This window comes from Marmota marmota, unplaced genomic scaffold, assembly GCF_001458135.2.
Source record: "Marmota marmota marmota unplaced genomic scaffold, marMar, whole genome shotgun sequence".
Lineage (NCBI taxonomy): Eukaryota > Metazoa > Chordata > Mammalia > Rodentia > Sciuridae > Marmota > Marmota marmota.
In genome coordinates, this window is record NW_026000075.1 from 9,673,201 (window position 1) to 9,690,940 (window position 17,740).

At 33.9% G+C, this 17,740-nt stretch overlaps 1 protein-coding gene across 1 annotated transcript in view; it reads left to right on the top strand.

Annotated features, from left to right (window-relative positions):
* Spata16 (spermatogenesis associated 16) overlaps positions 1 to 17,740 on the top strand; it is a 220,307-nt gene that overhangs the window by 83,351 nt on the left and 119,216 nt on the right. Inside the window, exon 3 of the mRNA XM_015494342.1 lies at positions 3,916 to 4,005. Within this exon, the coding sequence (XP_015349828.1) occupies positions 3,916 to 4,005 (90 nt within the window). The remainder of the gene's footprint in view (positions 1 to 3,915; positions 4,006 to 17,740) is intronic.

A 17,740-nucleotide genomic window follows, 5' to 3' on the forward strand; every position in this document is an offset into this window, starting at 1 on the left:
CAACAGACACTAGTATGGCAATATGTAAATCAATGGATGTGTAACTGATGTGATTCTGCAATCTGTATATGGGGTAAAAATGGGAGTTCATAACCCACTTGAATCAAAGTGTGAAATATGATATATCAAGAACTATGTAATGTTTTGAACAACCAACAATAAAAAATTAAAAAAAAATAAAGTGAGTTTAGCTCACTTTCCTACATGTGAATGGATGTACTAACAAACTCACGGCTAAATATGAACTCTGCATGTTACCTCATTCCAGTTTTATAATTGGAGTTTTTGAACATCTAGACAGACAAAATACAGTGTGATCAAATAAAATGTTTTCCTCCTTAAAAAAAAAAAAGAAAACAAGTTCTAAAGTTTATCAGGAAGAATAAATATGCCTTGTTAACTAGCAATTGTTTTTCACAAAGAGAACATGAGACAGCTTTTTCCCTTCCAAAAATTAAAATGTACTGTAAATTTAAAAACAAGACAGTTTTAGCGCAGCACAGTGGTACATGCATGTAATCCTAGCAGCAGAGGAGACGGAGCCGGGAGGATCGCAAGTTCAAAGCCAGCCTCAGACCCCTGGATTAAATCCCCAGTACAAAAAAAAGAAATAGAAATAGACATATTGAAATCATAGAGTACAAAGTTCAGCCATAGACTTAGGTGTGCATGTGAATTTAGTGTATGACAAAAGTGGTATATGATTTCACTGAAATCATTTGACAAGTGAATTGGGAAACCTGGGATAATTACTGAAACAGACTTACTAACCTCACTGTTTTACAAACTTAGAATGTAATAAAACATGCACACATCCACATATCAAATTGTGTGAACAGTAGTATAAAGATAAAATTTAAAGAATCCATAAATAGAAATCATTAAAAGCAAATTTATACCATACATTGGAAATTGTTTTTTAAAATAATTGTTTATGTCTTATAAAACTTATTATTTTACACAATCTCATTCTCTGAGAATGGGGCTAATCAACTGAGTGAACAATGATTTGTCTGTTACTAACACTAACTCCATTCCTTTGACAAAAATTCAGTGACTTCTATAATTTAGCTATTCCCTCTAACATGGTTTTTGTTTTTGACCAAAAGCCCTATCAGCATAGCTAAATCAGATTTATTTCCTCTGTGATAAAATCAAACTAATCAGCACAGAGACCTCTCTCTGATTACAATTATAGCTTTTTTTCACAGTAGCCCCAGCAAGAGTGTCCATTTTGATCATAGCTGGCCTCCTGCGTCTCCCCAAATGGCATCAAATGACAAATGATTAGGAACTTTTTAAAGGACAAATCATCATTTCCTCTACAAGTTGTATACAACATAAAATATATTTTTAAAAGTATATTCCATTTTAGAAAGCATCAATAAGATGATAAAATTGTAAAAACTACATGTTACAATCACCACTACCATATGCATGCCAAGTATCTAATAGGGGCATATGACAAACACACAGTGAATAATTATAAGAGAATAAAACATAATAGACTGCCAGATGTTACACCTCTTTAAAAAGTTTCTAATTCTTTTATAACTGAACCTTCAGGTAGAGACTGGGACTGGATCTTCTTTGGGTCTTTCTGAGGAAGTTGGGACTTCTGTGGTTCTGGTCAGGCAACATCGTGGTCAAAAAACTAGTGTAACAACAGGATTCATATTCTCTGCTTATATTTCTTCATCAAAGAAGGCTCATAATTATAAGCATTTTTTCCAATTTTAATCCTTTTAAAAAATCTTATTGAAACAATTTCCACAGTATCTACCTCACCAATTCTCATTACCCACAAAAAACTCCTCTACCTACATCCAAAGTCACTTTGATGATACCTCTTTTTTTAAGTTTTTCCCTATCTATGTCTCCTGTTCATGGCATTCAATTGTTTTCTCCAATCCAATCAATTTTTGTCACAAGAAATTATTTGACATAGCAATATCTTGGAAAGTAGTTTAGCAGAACCAGAATGTTATCTTATGTGTCACCAGAATGTTATCTTATGTGTCAAGGAATATCCAAGTCTAGAAACATCCACTCATTAAGGACTTTGTCCCATCACATTTGTAGATGATTACTAAATGTGCATTAAGTGAATCAATGACTGTAAAGTAAAAGGAGAGAATTACTTATGATGTGAAAGAAAAAATTTTGGTCAGAAACAGAAAATCCAGGCCCTAGTCTGAACACTAATCTTAGCTATGTTCTGTTGCTTTTATAAGATTGTTTTCACATGGGATAAAACATGTAAACATGGTTTGTAAACATACTTTTTCTAAATCAATAGAAAGTATCAGTGGTAGATATTTGTAGTTTTACATTGACATCAAATGAACCCATGTGATCATTTTTAAATTCCCACATTTTACTAAGAACTCACCAAAGAAAATGACCTATATTCTTAGGGTTTTAATGTGCTAATTTTCACAAATTATTAGCTGCACAATACAACAAAATATCATTAACTCAGACTCTCATAATTTGGAATTTATCACAAGAGATGCATTAAGGTATAAATAATATAGACCTTTGTGGCTAAAGAAGGAACCACAAACTTGAAATAATAACTCTTCAACTAATTATGTATGATTTTAGAAATTTCTCTTAAACTCTCTGGTTTGGGTTTGTGTTTAAAGTGAGCTAAATTATACAATCAATCTATTTCATCACCATATAATTCTACAATTCTTCATAAGCTGGATAGATTTTTTTTTCCATTTTTGCCTTTTCATATGCAATGTTTCTGGAAATGAAATTATTTCAGTCTGCATGTTTTTTAACCTGAAGTTCATAAATAGCCCTGAAGAGGTCACATGACTTACCTAAAGTTGGGTGACTTTTGTATGCATTTTTTGGGGGGACAGAGGTTTACAGCTTTCATCTGAATATCAAAAAGTTCTGTGCAACTTTCAAAAAAAGAAAAACACATTAAGAACAAGTTACTTCAATAATGAACTAATTCCAAATTATTATCAGCTTGCAATAACAAGCTCACAAAGTGTTACTTAGTAATCCTTTATCATTTCCATAACAATTTGAACCCCACATCAAGAAGCATAATAGAAGCTACATTCCAAACTTTCACCAAATTACTCTTCCCATCTGATGATGGGGTACAAAGTGCATCTATCCAGTTCACATCATTATATTGAATGCCTTGAACATTGCCTACCTCTAACAGTCTCACAGGAAGCAAGAAGGAAAATGTCCACCAGTTTATTTCTAGAGGGGAAAGATAGCTGAGGTATAACCATATTCTCACCTGAGTTGGACTGTGATTACAGAACTCTAGAAGATAATGGAAGAGTCAGCTGGCAAGGATGAACAAATCATCTCTAAGTTAAGCCTTATAATTTCAGTCAAGAAAAAGAGGGGACTCAAAGTCCCAAAGTAAAGTGGGATCTTACCAGTTCATGCCACTACATCATCTAGCAGGGGTAAGACAAAACCTAATTATAAAATTCAAATGAGCATGTCACCCAAATTGCAATTCATTTCTTTTCATTGAAATTCATCAGTCAACAACCTCCTCTTTTATTAAAAGTAGACTTAGCATAAAAATTGCATAAATATGAGTTTTACCTGATTTATTAACATAAGCAAATAAAATAGCATGTCTTATATGAGGTATAGGTTTGAATTCAAATTCTTTGTCATTATCAGGCCTATAGAAGATATTCAGTAGTATAAAGTTGCTTATGTGACACAAACAATTTGCTTTTCAAGAATGCTTATTTGTCTTAATTGACAATTACAGAAAGAAAGGGCTTCATTCATTAGTCTTTTTTTAAAAATAGATAATATATAAAATTGATTTAATGCATGTGATTTCATTCTTCTACACTTCTGGTAATTGTCTTTTAAAAATCTAATAATGTTTGCATTTCATCTGTCTTTTCTCAGGAGTATTGTTCTAAACCCAGCCTATTTCCGAAACCATCTTCGTCAAGCAACAGTGTTTAGATGTCTGGAGAGATATTCAGAAGCTGCCCGGTATGTTTGTTATAACTTTGTGAAGATTTATTTGAAGTTAAATTAATTTTGTTCCCAGATTCTGGTAATAGCATAAGAGAACTTTCCATTTCTCTCATGGAATATGATTTTACCCAAATTATTGTCTTATAAATGTCAAACCACCAATTATTGACTATCTTTTTCTTTAATTAAAGCTATTTCTTGTTCATAACTCTTAGCAAATTCAAATTTTCCAGTCATGAGGTCACTGACAATGATGGGAAAACTTGCACAGATAGTAGAAATGAACTTGACCTCTACTCTGGAGAACATTCCTGGTCAAGATTGTAATGACACAATTCTGTGACTCTTGTGTTCTGACGATAAATCCATTCACATGGAAAGGATCCCAGCAGTCCATTTCTAGAGGAGGTGGTATCAATTAAGTAACACCAAGGATTGTTAGTATTGTTTCTTGGATCCCAATGTGTTTTCAACAGAAACCTAATGAAGCAGCTCCTAATATTCTCATCCCAAGAACCTAGACTATGACGAAAACTGATAAAAGTTCTATAACAGAGGCTGGGGTTGGGGCTCAGTGGTAGCACACTTGCCTGGCATGTGTGAGGCACTGGGTTCAAGTCTTAGCACCACATATATATACATAAATAAAATAAAGGTCTATCAACAACTAATTATACACACACACACACACATACACACACACACACAATACTCTGAATTCCTTCTCACCTGTAACAACCAAGGCTTTTTTTCTCCCTCTGGGATCAAGCTTATTACAGCAGAATCCTATTCTCAATGACTTTTCCCTCTCTCTCAAATATATAGAATGCTGATTCTTACTCAAGTTTACCAGTCCAGGAATTCAGTGATAAAAAAACGAGTAATTTCTGGATTTAGGCTAAGCATAACACCTAAGGATAAATCTACGGTAACAGGCATGGTATGCCTAGGTCGCAGATAGCTACTGTCTCTAGAACATTTGGAAATAACATTTTCTTTGAAACTGGAAACAGGAGTCAAAGTGGGAAATGAAATCTCCATAAAATTGATACTGTGAGATTGACGTGACTTCCATTTATGTAAGATGGTTCCAGGAGTTGCCTGAACTCAATTAAACATTGGATATGAAAGGCAAAGTGAATTCCAACTGCTGTTACTTTGCAGTCAGACAACAAATATGGCACATCAGCTTTTTGTCTGTCTCCATCATTCTTTTTTTGCTTTCCATTTTCCCCATAATATTCTTTAAATGTGTTTTACCTAGTATACTCACATATACTAACTGTATGAATGAGAGAGAAATTAAGAGATGATAATAAGCATCCTTCTGTCCCACACTTCAAAAAGCGGATTTTTATAAAGGTCATCAGCTACAAACAAAATTAATATCAAGATTCAGCATAAACAGAAAATAGGAATCTGCAAAATAGCATTCCTTAAGAGGTGGTTTGTTAATGTGTCTTGAATCCAACCAAAAGATCAATAAAAAGCAAGCTATACCTTCAGAACTAGAGTGTAACTAATAGAGAAACTGCTAGGGGTATACTCGTGCAGGCTTGCAAGAACAGCTGCTTATATAATCAGGATTTGGGGAGGATTGTTAAACTGTAGGAGAAATTAGAAATTCTGGGAGAAAGTTCTATGGAAATTGGCAAATGCTACAAATCCAGGCTTCATTATTTGTTTATATTAAGACATATAGAAGTTTGCAAACCATTGGCTAGTACCTAGAACTGGTAAAATGGAGTACGAAATAGCTTCTATATATTGAGAGATGGGGAAAACTCTTTGAGAACAGGATTCTGTTACCAAAGTGATAACAAATTCTTTATGGGTCCTAAAACAAGCAAGCAACAAGAAATTGAAATTAGGAATTTGTTAGTATTTGCCACCTAACATAAGTACTATATATTCCATGTTCTTGACTGCAATAGGCGTACCTGCTTAACATCATTTGATGATTGACATGACACAGTGCTCCTTGAGAAAGTTCCTGGTAACTGCTGGCTATACTGGTATGAACTTTCCAACAGAGAAACAGAAATAATTATCAAATATGAATGTTTTTCATTTAAGTTTCCTTGGCAATTACAACCCTTGACATAAAGTACACATCATCCTCTCCCCCAACCTCAAGGGAAGAATGGTATGAATCATGAACATGAATATCTTAGCATTTCTTAGCTATAACATCTTTAATGTAAATCAATACGTATAGCATTCATTTTTATCAACCAATCTCCTAGAGACTCGGATAATTTGCTTCAGGCCTTTCGTAAGCATGTTATTTTAAAACTCATTAGTAACACCAACACACCAAGGTTATTGCCTTTAGGATGATAAGTAGTCATATTTCTGGAATTGGCAGTCACCTACCAAATACTAAAGGAATGCCATTGTTACATGAGTTAGGCGATCTAGACACCATGATTCCCAATGAAGTGGACCAGCCAAAAACTCATCCAAAATAGGATATTTGTAAGTAGCCCCTGGGAAATTTGAATGCTTGAGTTTGTTTGAGCCCAAACACCTCCACCCATGACAGCCTCCTAAAAGCTCAGGCTCTCGTCCAAGGACACTAGAGGACATGCTACTTGTCTGTGGTTAAATGGAAGGCATCCATCAGATTTAGAATAAGCAGATCCTTTTAGTTTATATGTCAGTGTCCTTCCAATAATATCCTACTGAAAGAAGAAGCAAGAATATATAATGGTAGAAATTAAATAAAATTAGGGATATTGTATTATGGTTTAGGCTCTACAGGGATGCTGGTTACCCTTGAGGAGACAGCTGGCCATGGTTAAATTGATGAAATCACATTTTCTACCACCAAACTAAATTAAGATTACCATAACCACCACCATTCCACCCCAATCCCCAAGAGTCAGCCACCCTTTGAGACCTTTTCTGAAATAGCATGTAGTCTCACTCTTTAACATCTTTATTTTTATATAAGAATATCAGTGTTGTTATAGACAGTCTTTGCTCAAATCTGCCCTTAGTCACCCAACTATATATGTGAGTGCACACACATGTGCTCATACACACATATCCCATTTGGAAATTTTAAAGCTCATTGGTAACACCAATACACTAAGTTTATTGTCTTTCTGATGCTAAGTAGTCATATTTCTGGAATTGACAGTCACCTATCAATTCCTAAAAAACATTCATTTCTGATACCTTCATGAGAAATATGATTGAATGAGAAAATACACAAAGAGAGACAATAAAAGCCAAGATTGACAGTTCTGTGAAGAGACCTAAGACTCCTGACAACATGATTAACATGGTATCTTTCATCTCCATGTGCTCAATAACTAGCTCCAAGCCTAGAATGGAACAGCACCAGCAAGGGAAGTATGAGTTAATTTAGCTAATTTTTGAGTCTGTGGTGTTATGTTATTGATAACTACTCAGTTATATCAGTAAGAAGATTATGGATCTTCTATAGTGAAGATCCATAATGAAAAAAAATAGATTTCATTGCAGGGTATATGTGCATGAAGAAGCAAACAGAAGGAAATGCAGCAAAGCCTCTTCATCCATCACTGATGAAGAATTAGCTGTATGTTTCTAAATATGTGAGCTAGACATGGGATTCTGGAGCACAAGCAACACACTCCAAAACTTGCAAAGTCCAGGAAGATGTTAGCGTGTGTGGTGTTCCAATTACAAGGAGTATTCTGTGAATGACAGTGAACTGGAGAACATTAACTAGAGTGACCATGTATTTTATCTTTCAAACTAGACACTAGTGGAAGTGAAAGTGGATCTGATTAATAATCTATCCCAGGAAAACAGGCATAAGTCAGGACTGTCCCAAGCACATATGCTATGTGGTCACCCTACCATAGGCCTTTCTAAAGGTAGTGCCCACTGCTCAAGTCCTTCAAATGTTGCTATATAGGAATATAGGCTGTGTTAGAAACCTTTTGAACCTTCAACAGAGAGTATAAATTCAGAGCTTTTCAGGAAATTTCTTGACTTTTAAACGTTGGCAATTATTTCAGTTTTTTTTAAACACAGTGTCATCTTTAAAAAGTTGAAGTAGATCTATTCATTAAAATATAATGCACTAAAGAATCATTTTGCCAAATGACCAATTTGTAGAAGTCACCAAATTAATGCTCACTACAAACTTATTTTAAGAAATAGTCTTACCTAATATACTTAATTAATATGGACACATTTTCTTACCCATACATTCCTTATTAATATGTTGAACATTTTTCTTATCTTTAGAGAATTTTCAGTATTTCAAGAGCTAAAATCATAGAATGGTTGTTCTCCTTAATGTGTTCTTCTATGTGTGAGTGTCACTCTATTGTGCTTGAACATATTTTTTTCAGTATAACTACCTCTTCATTCAATCTGCTAACATGTGTCCTTTTTTATTGGTCCTTTTTAGTTATACATAACAGTAGAATCCATTTTGATATAATTATAGAAGCATAGAATATTATCTTATTCTAGTTAGAATTCCATTCTTGTGATGTAAATGGTGCTGGGATTCACTGTGTTGTTTTCATATAAGTATTTGGGAATATTATGTCAGATTCATTCCACTATCTTTTCTTTTCCTAACCACCCTCACTTCCAACACACCAAGTTTTATTGTCTCTATTCCCCATTGTCTAATCTACTGAATTTCTATTCTTCCTCCCCTTATTATGAGTTAGCGTCTACATATTAGAGAAAACATTCAACCTTTGGCTTTTGAGAACCAGCTTATTTCACTTAACATGATGCATCATTTGCTGACAAATATAATAAAGTCATTCTTCTTTATGCCCAAGTAATACTCCATTATGTATATGTACCACAATTTCTTTATCCATTCATCTTTTAAAAGGCACCTAGGTTAGTTCCATAGCTTAGCTATTATGAATTGAGCTGCTATAAATATTGATGTGGCTGCATCACTGTAGTTTGCTCATTTAAAATCCTTTCAATATATACCAAGGAGTAGGATAACCAGGTCAAATGGTGGTCCCAATTCAAGTTTTCTGAGGAATCTCCATACTACTTTCCAGAGTGGTTGCACCAGTTTCCAGTCCCAACAGCAATGTATGAGTGTGTCTTTTCCCCCACATCCTCATCTTGAACACATTCTATATTATTATCTTCTTATGAATGTAATCAAAATTCAAATTTGAAAGTTTAACAGTTTATATTAATATTTCTAATATTTTAGAGCAATTTTGTTTTAATATTTCATAAGTTTTAGGATTATTTTCCAGTTTTATGTCAAGTGACTGAACTAACCTATTTAATAAAATGGTTTTTAACTATCTATTGCACTTGCAACATGTCATATTTAATGAGATCATTGTAAGAGATCTCTGCTTTATCTCATGAAACTAGAGATGCCAAGGTCAGGAGAATCAATAGTGGGCGCCTAGCACAACCTGGGCTGTGATCCCACAGAGGGGAAGGTTATGGAATAGAGAAAAACTGCAGGCCTCAGGACCCTGGAGTTCTGGCTCCCTTCACATCCATCTGCAGGACTGCTATACATTTTCCATAGATCCAAAATTAGGCTAGTATCTAGTAAATAAATATAAGTTTGACCAACTGGTCATTCAACAAACTTGTCATATGACAAATCAGCCTGGAGCCCACAGAAAGCTGTGGGCTGCAGCATCAGATCTGTAGTCCGAATCAACTTCTGTGTTCCAGCTTAAAGTGAAAACTGAAATTTCATCACTCCATGGTGAAGGCTGAGATTCCTCCCACCAGCAAGAGAATTCCTTCCCATGTCAATTTGGGAGAAGGTTTTAATATAATCCACTTGGGAGAAGATTTCAATATAAAGCCAGCAGTCCTTCATCATAGAAAAAGATGTATTTTACAGAATTCAGTTCAATAGCTTTAGTTAATTCACTATCTGGTCTGCTTTCTTATTTTGTAATACTTTTATTTAATATCACACAACATAGGTAATATTGTGAGAAATGGAATAAATAATAAAAATAGTTACTCTAAAATTATTTATCTTTTCCCCTTTTAAAATAAAGCAGTAAATGATATACTGGATTTTAGAGTTGTTTTCTATCATATGTACCTTTGGGGATAAAGATAACAGGAAAGAAACTACAAAGTTGGTTGCTTTGGGTTACTAAAAAATGTCTTTGGCTGATTCTCAGCTTTGCCTGGCTCACTCTTGGCCTCTGGCCTCGTCTTTTTGTTTACTCCTATTTCCTTCTGTTTACTCCTCATTTCAACTGCTGTTTACTCCTTATCTCATCCTCCTTCTCTGTATGCTATGGTTTGAATGTGTCCAACAAAACATGAAAGTTGGATGTTAGAAACTTAATTCCCAGTGTAACGGGGTTAAAAAGTGGGAACTTTGAAGTCTTTAAGAGGTGATTGCATCATGAGGGCCAACCCCTCCTGAATAGATTGATTTTGTTATAAGAATGGGCTAGTTGATAGTGGGAGGAGTTTCCTGATAAAAGATGAGTTCTGTCCCCTTTCCCATCATCACATGTGCAAAATACATGTGCTCTCTTGCCTTTCTGCCTTTCGTGTGGAATGATGCAGTAAGAAGGTCCTGACCAGATGCAGTTATTTGACCTTGGACTTCCCAGTTTCCAGAATTATTAGAAATAAATCTCTGTCCTTTATAAATTACCCAGTCTCAAATATTCTGTTAGAGCAGGACTAAATGGACTAAGATACTATGTTTACATTTTTCCATGTTTAATTCCTGTCTTCTTTCTCCAAAATCTGACTCTCACGGTTTACCCCCAAAAAATATTAGCATAATTCCACAATTTAAGCTTCCACTGTTTTCTGGTCCATTAATAAGTCATTCTCGGACTGGGACTATAGGTCAGTGGTAGAGTACTTGCCTTACACATGTGAGGCACTGGGTTCGATCCTCAGCACCACATAGTAAATAACTATCTACAACTAAAAAAAAAAATTCAAAAATATAAGTCATTCTCAATGCATCTCATGAGTCTATGGTGATTGCTGTTCTTTTTAATATTTCATCATTTTTAGATTATTTTGGGATTATTTCTTGAGTGATCAAATATACCTACTTAATGAAACGTATTTTTAACTATTTATAGCATATACTACAAATCATATTTAGTGTGACCATTTGTAAGAACTCTCTGCTTTATCTACCCAAAACTAGGGATGCCAAGATGGGGAAAATCAACATTGAGCACCTCAGCTGATTGGTGATTACATTTGAGTTTCTACCATTTTATTTCAACAGAGTTTGAGACTTATTGGGATATTTGAATTTTCTGGAAACCTACTCTCTGGATGAGAGTACAATGAAAACTGCAAAAAACAAATGCATTCAAAAATAGATTTTTCTAGAAATGAATGGTCAGCTATGCCTAAGGCATGACACATTAGTCTATCAATTTTTCAGTGAGACACAGCATTTAGCATTTGTATATGGGCATCAAGATATCCCAGAGTCATTCGTTTTTTTGCCAAGCAGTATGTTTCTATTAAGCAAAATCAAGTCAAATATTAATACTTGATTAGTAGAGGTGGTAGTCAATGGGTGGGATGTCACTTTTTTCCTCCTCCTTCACCACCTTCTCCTCCACCTTCTCCTCCTTCTTGTTCTTTTCTTCAAAGTTGATCCTGCTAGAAATAATGCATATATAAATCACAATCTGCCAAGGCTGATCCAAAAATAAATTGAAGTGTTCAGAAATCTAGTAATATAAAACAGTGACGTTTCCATAGATAAGCAATCACTCAGGAGCAGTATTACAACAGCAAGCAAGAAGAAACTGTGTCAGCTTTTTTCCATGTCATGAAACTCTGTGATTTTAAATGAGATTATTATGTATTTTGCAAAGGAAGAGAATATTCTGACAGGTAGACTCCAGACAAGTGATTCTGAAGAGATGATAGTAGTGTTGGGAGTTTATTTGAACTTAGTTTTGATTCAATTAGAAGTATAAAATCCATTCATTCACCGTGCAAGATGCTAAAAATGCATCACAGATACTTTCTGGCTGAAATAAGTTTCATTTCTGCCTACTAATAGACTGAATGAAGGCTGTAAGCTCATTTTTATTCTTAAACTGGCCATCTGTCCGAAGGATCTTCTTTTTTTTTTTTTAAAGAGAGAGAGAGAGAGAATTTCAATATTTATTTTTCAGTTTTTCGTGGACACAACATCTTTGTTTGTATGTGGTGCTGAGGATCGAACCCGGGCCGCACGCAAGAGCGCGCTACCGCTTGAGCCACATCCCCAGCCCCCGTTCTTCTTTCTTTTTATTGGGAGCACTTTGCCATTGCCACAGCCTCTCTGGTTCATTCTGGCATTACTCATAGGTAACATATATGTTGGAAGATCCTGTGTTGGAAGATTATATGTTGGAAGACAAACTTGGTAATTCTGCCATTAAATGATTTTCCTGTTCCCCACATATTACAAAGCTGTGTGAATCCTAACCTAAGCATTGCAAAAATGTTACATCTTGTCATATAATTTCTAAAACTGACTTTAATGGAGACAGACTTAGTTATCTTCCATAGCTGAAGTAAAATATCTCACTTTAAAACCACAGCTCATCCAATTTTCAGGTAAGAAGTAGTGGTACAGTGTTTGTAATTTCAAAGGAAAAAGTGAAAGTTGAAATACAGCAAACTTTCAAGTTCATAGCCATCTCTTTTGTCTTAAGGATATAAAGTTTTAGAATTTTAAATGTCTAATCTGATAACAGAAAATACTAATTTCAGTATTGCAATGATAGCAGGTGGCTAAAGAAAAGCAGGTTAACTTAATAAAAATCAGACCTTGGGACATGTTCCAAATTATAAATAAATTATTGCAATGATACATAACGTTTTCTATAAAAATTAGAAAATCTTTTTTTTTAATTCAGACTTTTGACAAGACATTCATTAATTTATTAGAGGAAAAAAAAACAAACATTGATTGACTGAATTCTTCCATCCTGTGTTGATGTTCATAATAATTATTTTTATCATTCTTTTTCTCTTTGCAATGATATGCTATGAATCTGCATTATATATAAACATTTCTAAAGTAATTTATAAATGCAAAGTTCTTGGACTGGGTATACTTTCCACAAATATTGGTCTAAAAAATGTGTGGCAAAGTACAGAGAAATGTTTGTTTTATTTGCTATAGATCCAGCCTTGCACCTTAAAAATAAAAATGGGTAGAAGCAATAAAAACTATATAAAATAAAACATGCAGAGGCCCCAAAATGTCATGTTTTAAATGTGAGGAACTCAAGATCTCTTCTTTCCCACCATCCCCTTCAATTAGATATCCACATGATTCTACAGGTTCTACACAAATGGAATGTAGAAAATCAAACATGGACATATTTAACCCAATAGAGCTGAGGTTTAACTCCTAAAGTTCTATGCTGTTTCCTAAGTGTTGTCAAATGAATTAGAATTTAATCTGCAGATGCTAAAAATATGACAAACAGCTATAAACCTCTGAGACTTCAATCTGTAAACTTAACATAATAATAGCATCTGTGTTGCCCAGGTTATTTTAAGGAAGAAGTGAGATAATGTTTTGTTGTTGTTGTTGTTTTGCCACTCAATAATGTTTATTGAAAAAAGTTGTCAACTATTTTGTATTCCAATAACATTTTTTTAACAAAGTTATTCATTAAAATATTATAGTTTTTAAAAATAAGAAACATAGAGCAACAGGAAATTGAGTAACTAAGATGAAGCATATTTATGTAACAAACTATTATCATTAAATTGATGCTTGTTTCTTGACCATAATAAATGCCTATATGAAATGGCTATAGCTAACATTACTCAATGGAAAATACTATTAAATTTCCCTCCAAGATCAGGAACTAAAAAAAAGATGATGTCACTTTATCACTTCTATTTTAGAAAATACAGAAATTCCAGCAGAGAAATTAATCAAAAAAAAAAAAAGAAAGAAAGAAAAAGAAAATAAAGACATCCAGATGATTGGAAAGAAAGAAATTAAATGTTCTCTACACATAGATGCCATAATGCTATATAGGTAGGAAATCCCAAAGACTAGAACTAATAAATAAATTCACAAAGTTGCACTATACAAAATAAACACAAAAAAGAGTTCCTTTCTATACACTAATCATTAATAATACAAAAAGGAAATTAGCAGTTGAAGTGAGATAATTTATATCAAGCCTTAGCACAGTACTTGAAATATCATAAACTCTCAATTAAAATGAGCCATTATTATTGGTTTTGTTGTTGATAATTGTAGCTCTTTGAAGACAGATGAAGCTACCTGAAGAGACAATGAGTTTCTCAACATCAAAACCAAAATGTGTTGGGCTGTCACTTAGCCATGCTATTGCACCACAGACCATGACATACTCTTCTTCACTGAGGGTTGATGCTTTGGGGAAGCCCACTGCTAACACTGAGATCGAAAGGGCAAGATTCCAGTTGGTTTAAGGCAATGAAATGGGCAAGACTCTGACTGTTGTGTTTTTAAATTTTTGTGTATGCATATATCAAGAATTTTAGCATCTTGCTTCATGCTGAGTGATATTTCAATTATTCTTGAAGGGCCTTAGACTGTAGAGTCACCCAAGATGGGAGGATGGAATTTCAAAAAGAGAAAGAGGAGTATTCAGTTCAGCTAGTCAAGATTCCAATTCCTCCTTTACCCTTTCCTTCATTTGAGTCACAAGCAGTAACAATCTGACAAAAAATGAGGTTGAAGATCCTAATAGCAGGCTGCCAGGAGCTGACTGAATTTTCTACCGTATTTTTAAATACTGGAATCAGTTCATCACACTATTATGCACATAAATTAATCTTGATTCTGCTAATTGTGAAGATTCCATATAAGACAAAAGTTCTGTTTCTGGATCTGTCTGCTAAGGAATTATTTGTAATAGAGAATTATAGTCAAGTCAAAGAGAATTGTGTTCCACTCTCAAAGCTATAAATGACTAGCTCTGTGTGACCTTGGGCAAGTTAATTACGCTCTTTGACTTTCAATTTCCTTAACCATAAAATGGAAATAAGAATACAATGTTATAAAGTAATAATGAGGATTAAATGAAATAATGAATATCAAACACTAAACTCAGTGCCTAGCACATAGTAAACCCTCAATTAATTATTGCTGCTACTACTTGTTATTATTATAAGCTTTGAAGAAAGATATTTAAAACCTTAATAATTCTGTTCAGTGAAACTTTGATATGAACATTACATTTCTGGCTACCACCTCAATTTATATCAGTTTTAGCAGTCATCATCTATGACCCTCTACTCTCTGCCAAACTATGTCACTTGTTTGGTGCATGCATTAATTTTGTTCTTCATAATAGCCAAGAAGTTATATTCTGCCTTTTGCAGATGAGGAAACTCTAGCAAGTTTAAATGACTTATCAAAGATCTCACTACTAATAAGTAACAAATATAAAATTTGAGCTTAATTTTATGTCAAAACTGGACGCCTGCATCAAAGAATGCAGTTAGTGCTGTCAGACTTCTTCATATTTGCCACTTATGTAAGTTTGAGATAGTATTGTCTTATCCTCATTTCCATTTTATTAATTACTAATGAGCAATTTTAATGTATTCATTGTGCATTTTAAATGTATCCATTAGCCAATAATGCTTCCTCTTTTGCAAAATGCTCATTTTTACATATCTTTTGCACAGTTTTATTGAACTGTTTGTCTTTTTGTCATTGAATCTTAGGGTTCCTATAGATTGGGGATACTAATCATTTATAGTCATGTTTATTATAGGCAATTTTGCCACTTTATGAAAATATATTCTTCATAGTGACTTTTGTTGAAAATAAGCCTAAGGAATTAGTATTAGTGTTGTCAGATATAATCAAGTTCCTTTATGATTTGTACTGTTTTAGTTTTAAGAAATCCTTTTCTATCCCAAGCTCATTAGGATAATATTCTAAATAGTCTGTAAGTTTTCCCTTTGCTTTTAAAATGTTGACCTAATGCTACAGTAATTGATTTTTATACATGGTGTGAGGTTAGAATCTGTTAGTATGGCTTTTAACTCATTAGATAACCAATTATTTTGACATCATCTAACTGAATCCCTTTGCACTGTTGATGTCTTATGCTGATGTCCATAAGTGAGCATGCTGAATTCTCATCTCTGTTTGACTCACACAACTGCCTATTGCATTGCCAAAACCACACTATCATATATAATATTCTTTGATAACAAATGTCCCCAACTTATCCTTTTTTCAGGAATGTTTTGTCTATTCTTGGTCTTTTACTCTTTTGTATAAGTTGTAGGAAGAATTTGAATTTCAAATCAGAATAGTGCGGGTTCTGGTTAGAAATTCCCAACAAATACTTTCTACTTTTCCTTTGTTCCACCAAGATCTAAGGCCAAGACTGGTATTAGTCCTACATTTTGCTCTGAGAGTTGTTCCTAATTCTTTTACTAAGTTTGCTATTTCAAAAGGAAATATTTAAGAGAGTCATCTCTTCAGTCTTCACACTGTTCAGGCTCCAAGTTTTATCCCCTTTTCTCCATATGTATGTCCTGTTAAAACACAGGTACAAGGCTAGGAATATAGCTCAGTGGTACAGCACTTGCTTTGCATGTGTAAGGCCCTGGGTTTCAACCCCAGCACCACAAAAAAAAAGAAAAGAAAAGAAAAAAGAAACCCCAAACCACAGTGAATAAACCACTAAGGATTAGCAGGTATTTTCAGAATAACACTGCTTCAGTGTTTGATTACCAAACCCCCTTTACTTATATAACTCTATCCAAGAATTTTTTTAAAATGCCTTTTAGACATAAGAACTAAGCAGAAAGAGCTTGCAGTGACTAAAGCTGAGTTTCAAATTAAGTATTGATAGTATCAGATATAACTCTTATAATTAAGTTAATATCCATTATTATAAAATAATTTAATAAATAAGTATATGGAGGACAAAGAAAAACTCTTCTTTACAGAAGAATGACAATTAATGGGTATAGAGAGAATGAGAGAAAATCAATATGAGCAAACATCACGGCAATAATTGTTGCAAGCAAGACTCATTAATGGACTTCTGGTTACCAGTCTACCACGAAAGAAAATTAGAAGTTACCATTCCACACCACACTAATAACAAGTCAAATTGCTGAAAAAAAAAACTGAAAAATCTACGTTTTTTTCTTAGATTCATCAGAGAAACATCACAGGGGAAAAGAGCCATTGTGGAATAGACTAGAGCATTTTGCCTTTATTAACAGGATCTACCATCACAGCATAACCTGCTGGTACTGTATCAGAGCCTGATTCACCTGGGAAAAGGAGACTGTCCAACTCTATCTGCCTTTAGCCATCCTGTGACATCTAAGGGAGAAAAGGAAAAAAATTAATTAATTAATTAATTAAATAAAATTAAAAAGCACTGGTGAAATTCACAGTCCATGAGTAGGGCTTTCTAAAAGACTGAGGCCCTAATTACAGGACTATGGAATGCTTCCTCCTTTTCACAACTAAATTAGTAAAAGCTTATCTATTGCAGTTTCTTTTACCCTCTGCATCATGTTAAAGTTATACCAAAAAGCTCCAAGAATGATTTGCAGAGAACAAAAGAAAAAGATCAGAATCAGAGTCAAATATGGCTGGAATTATCAAACCAGGAATTTTTTTTAAAAAATCCATGGTTAGTATAGTACAGCTTTCAAGGAAAAGGTAGATGACATGCAGAAACAGATGAACATTTTAAGTCAAGAAATAGAAATTCTAAGAAAAATCAAAATGAAATGGTAG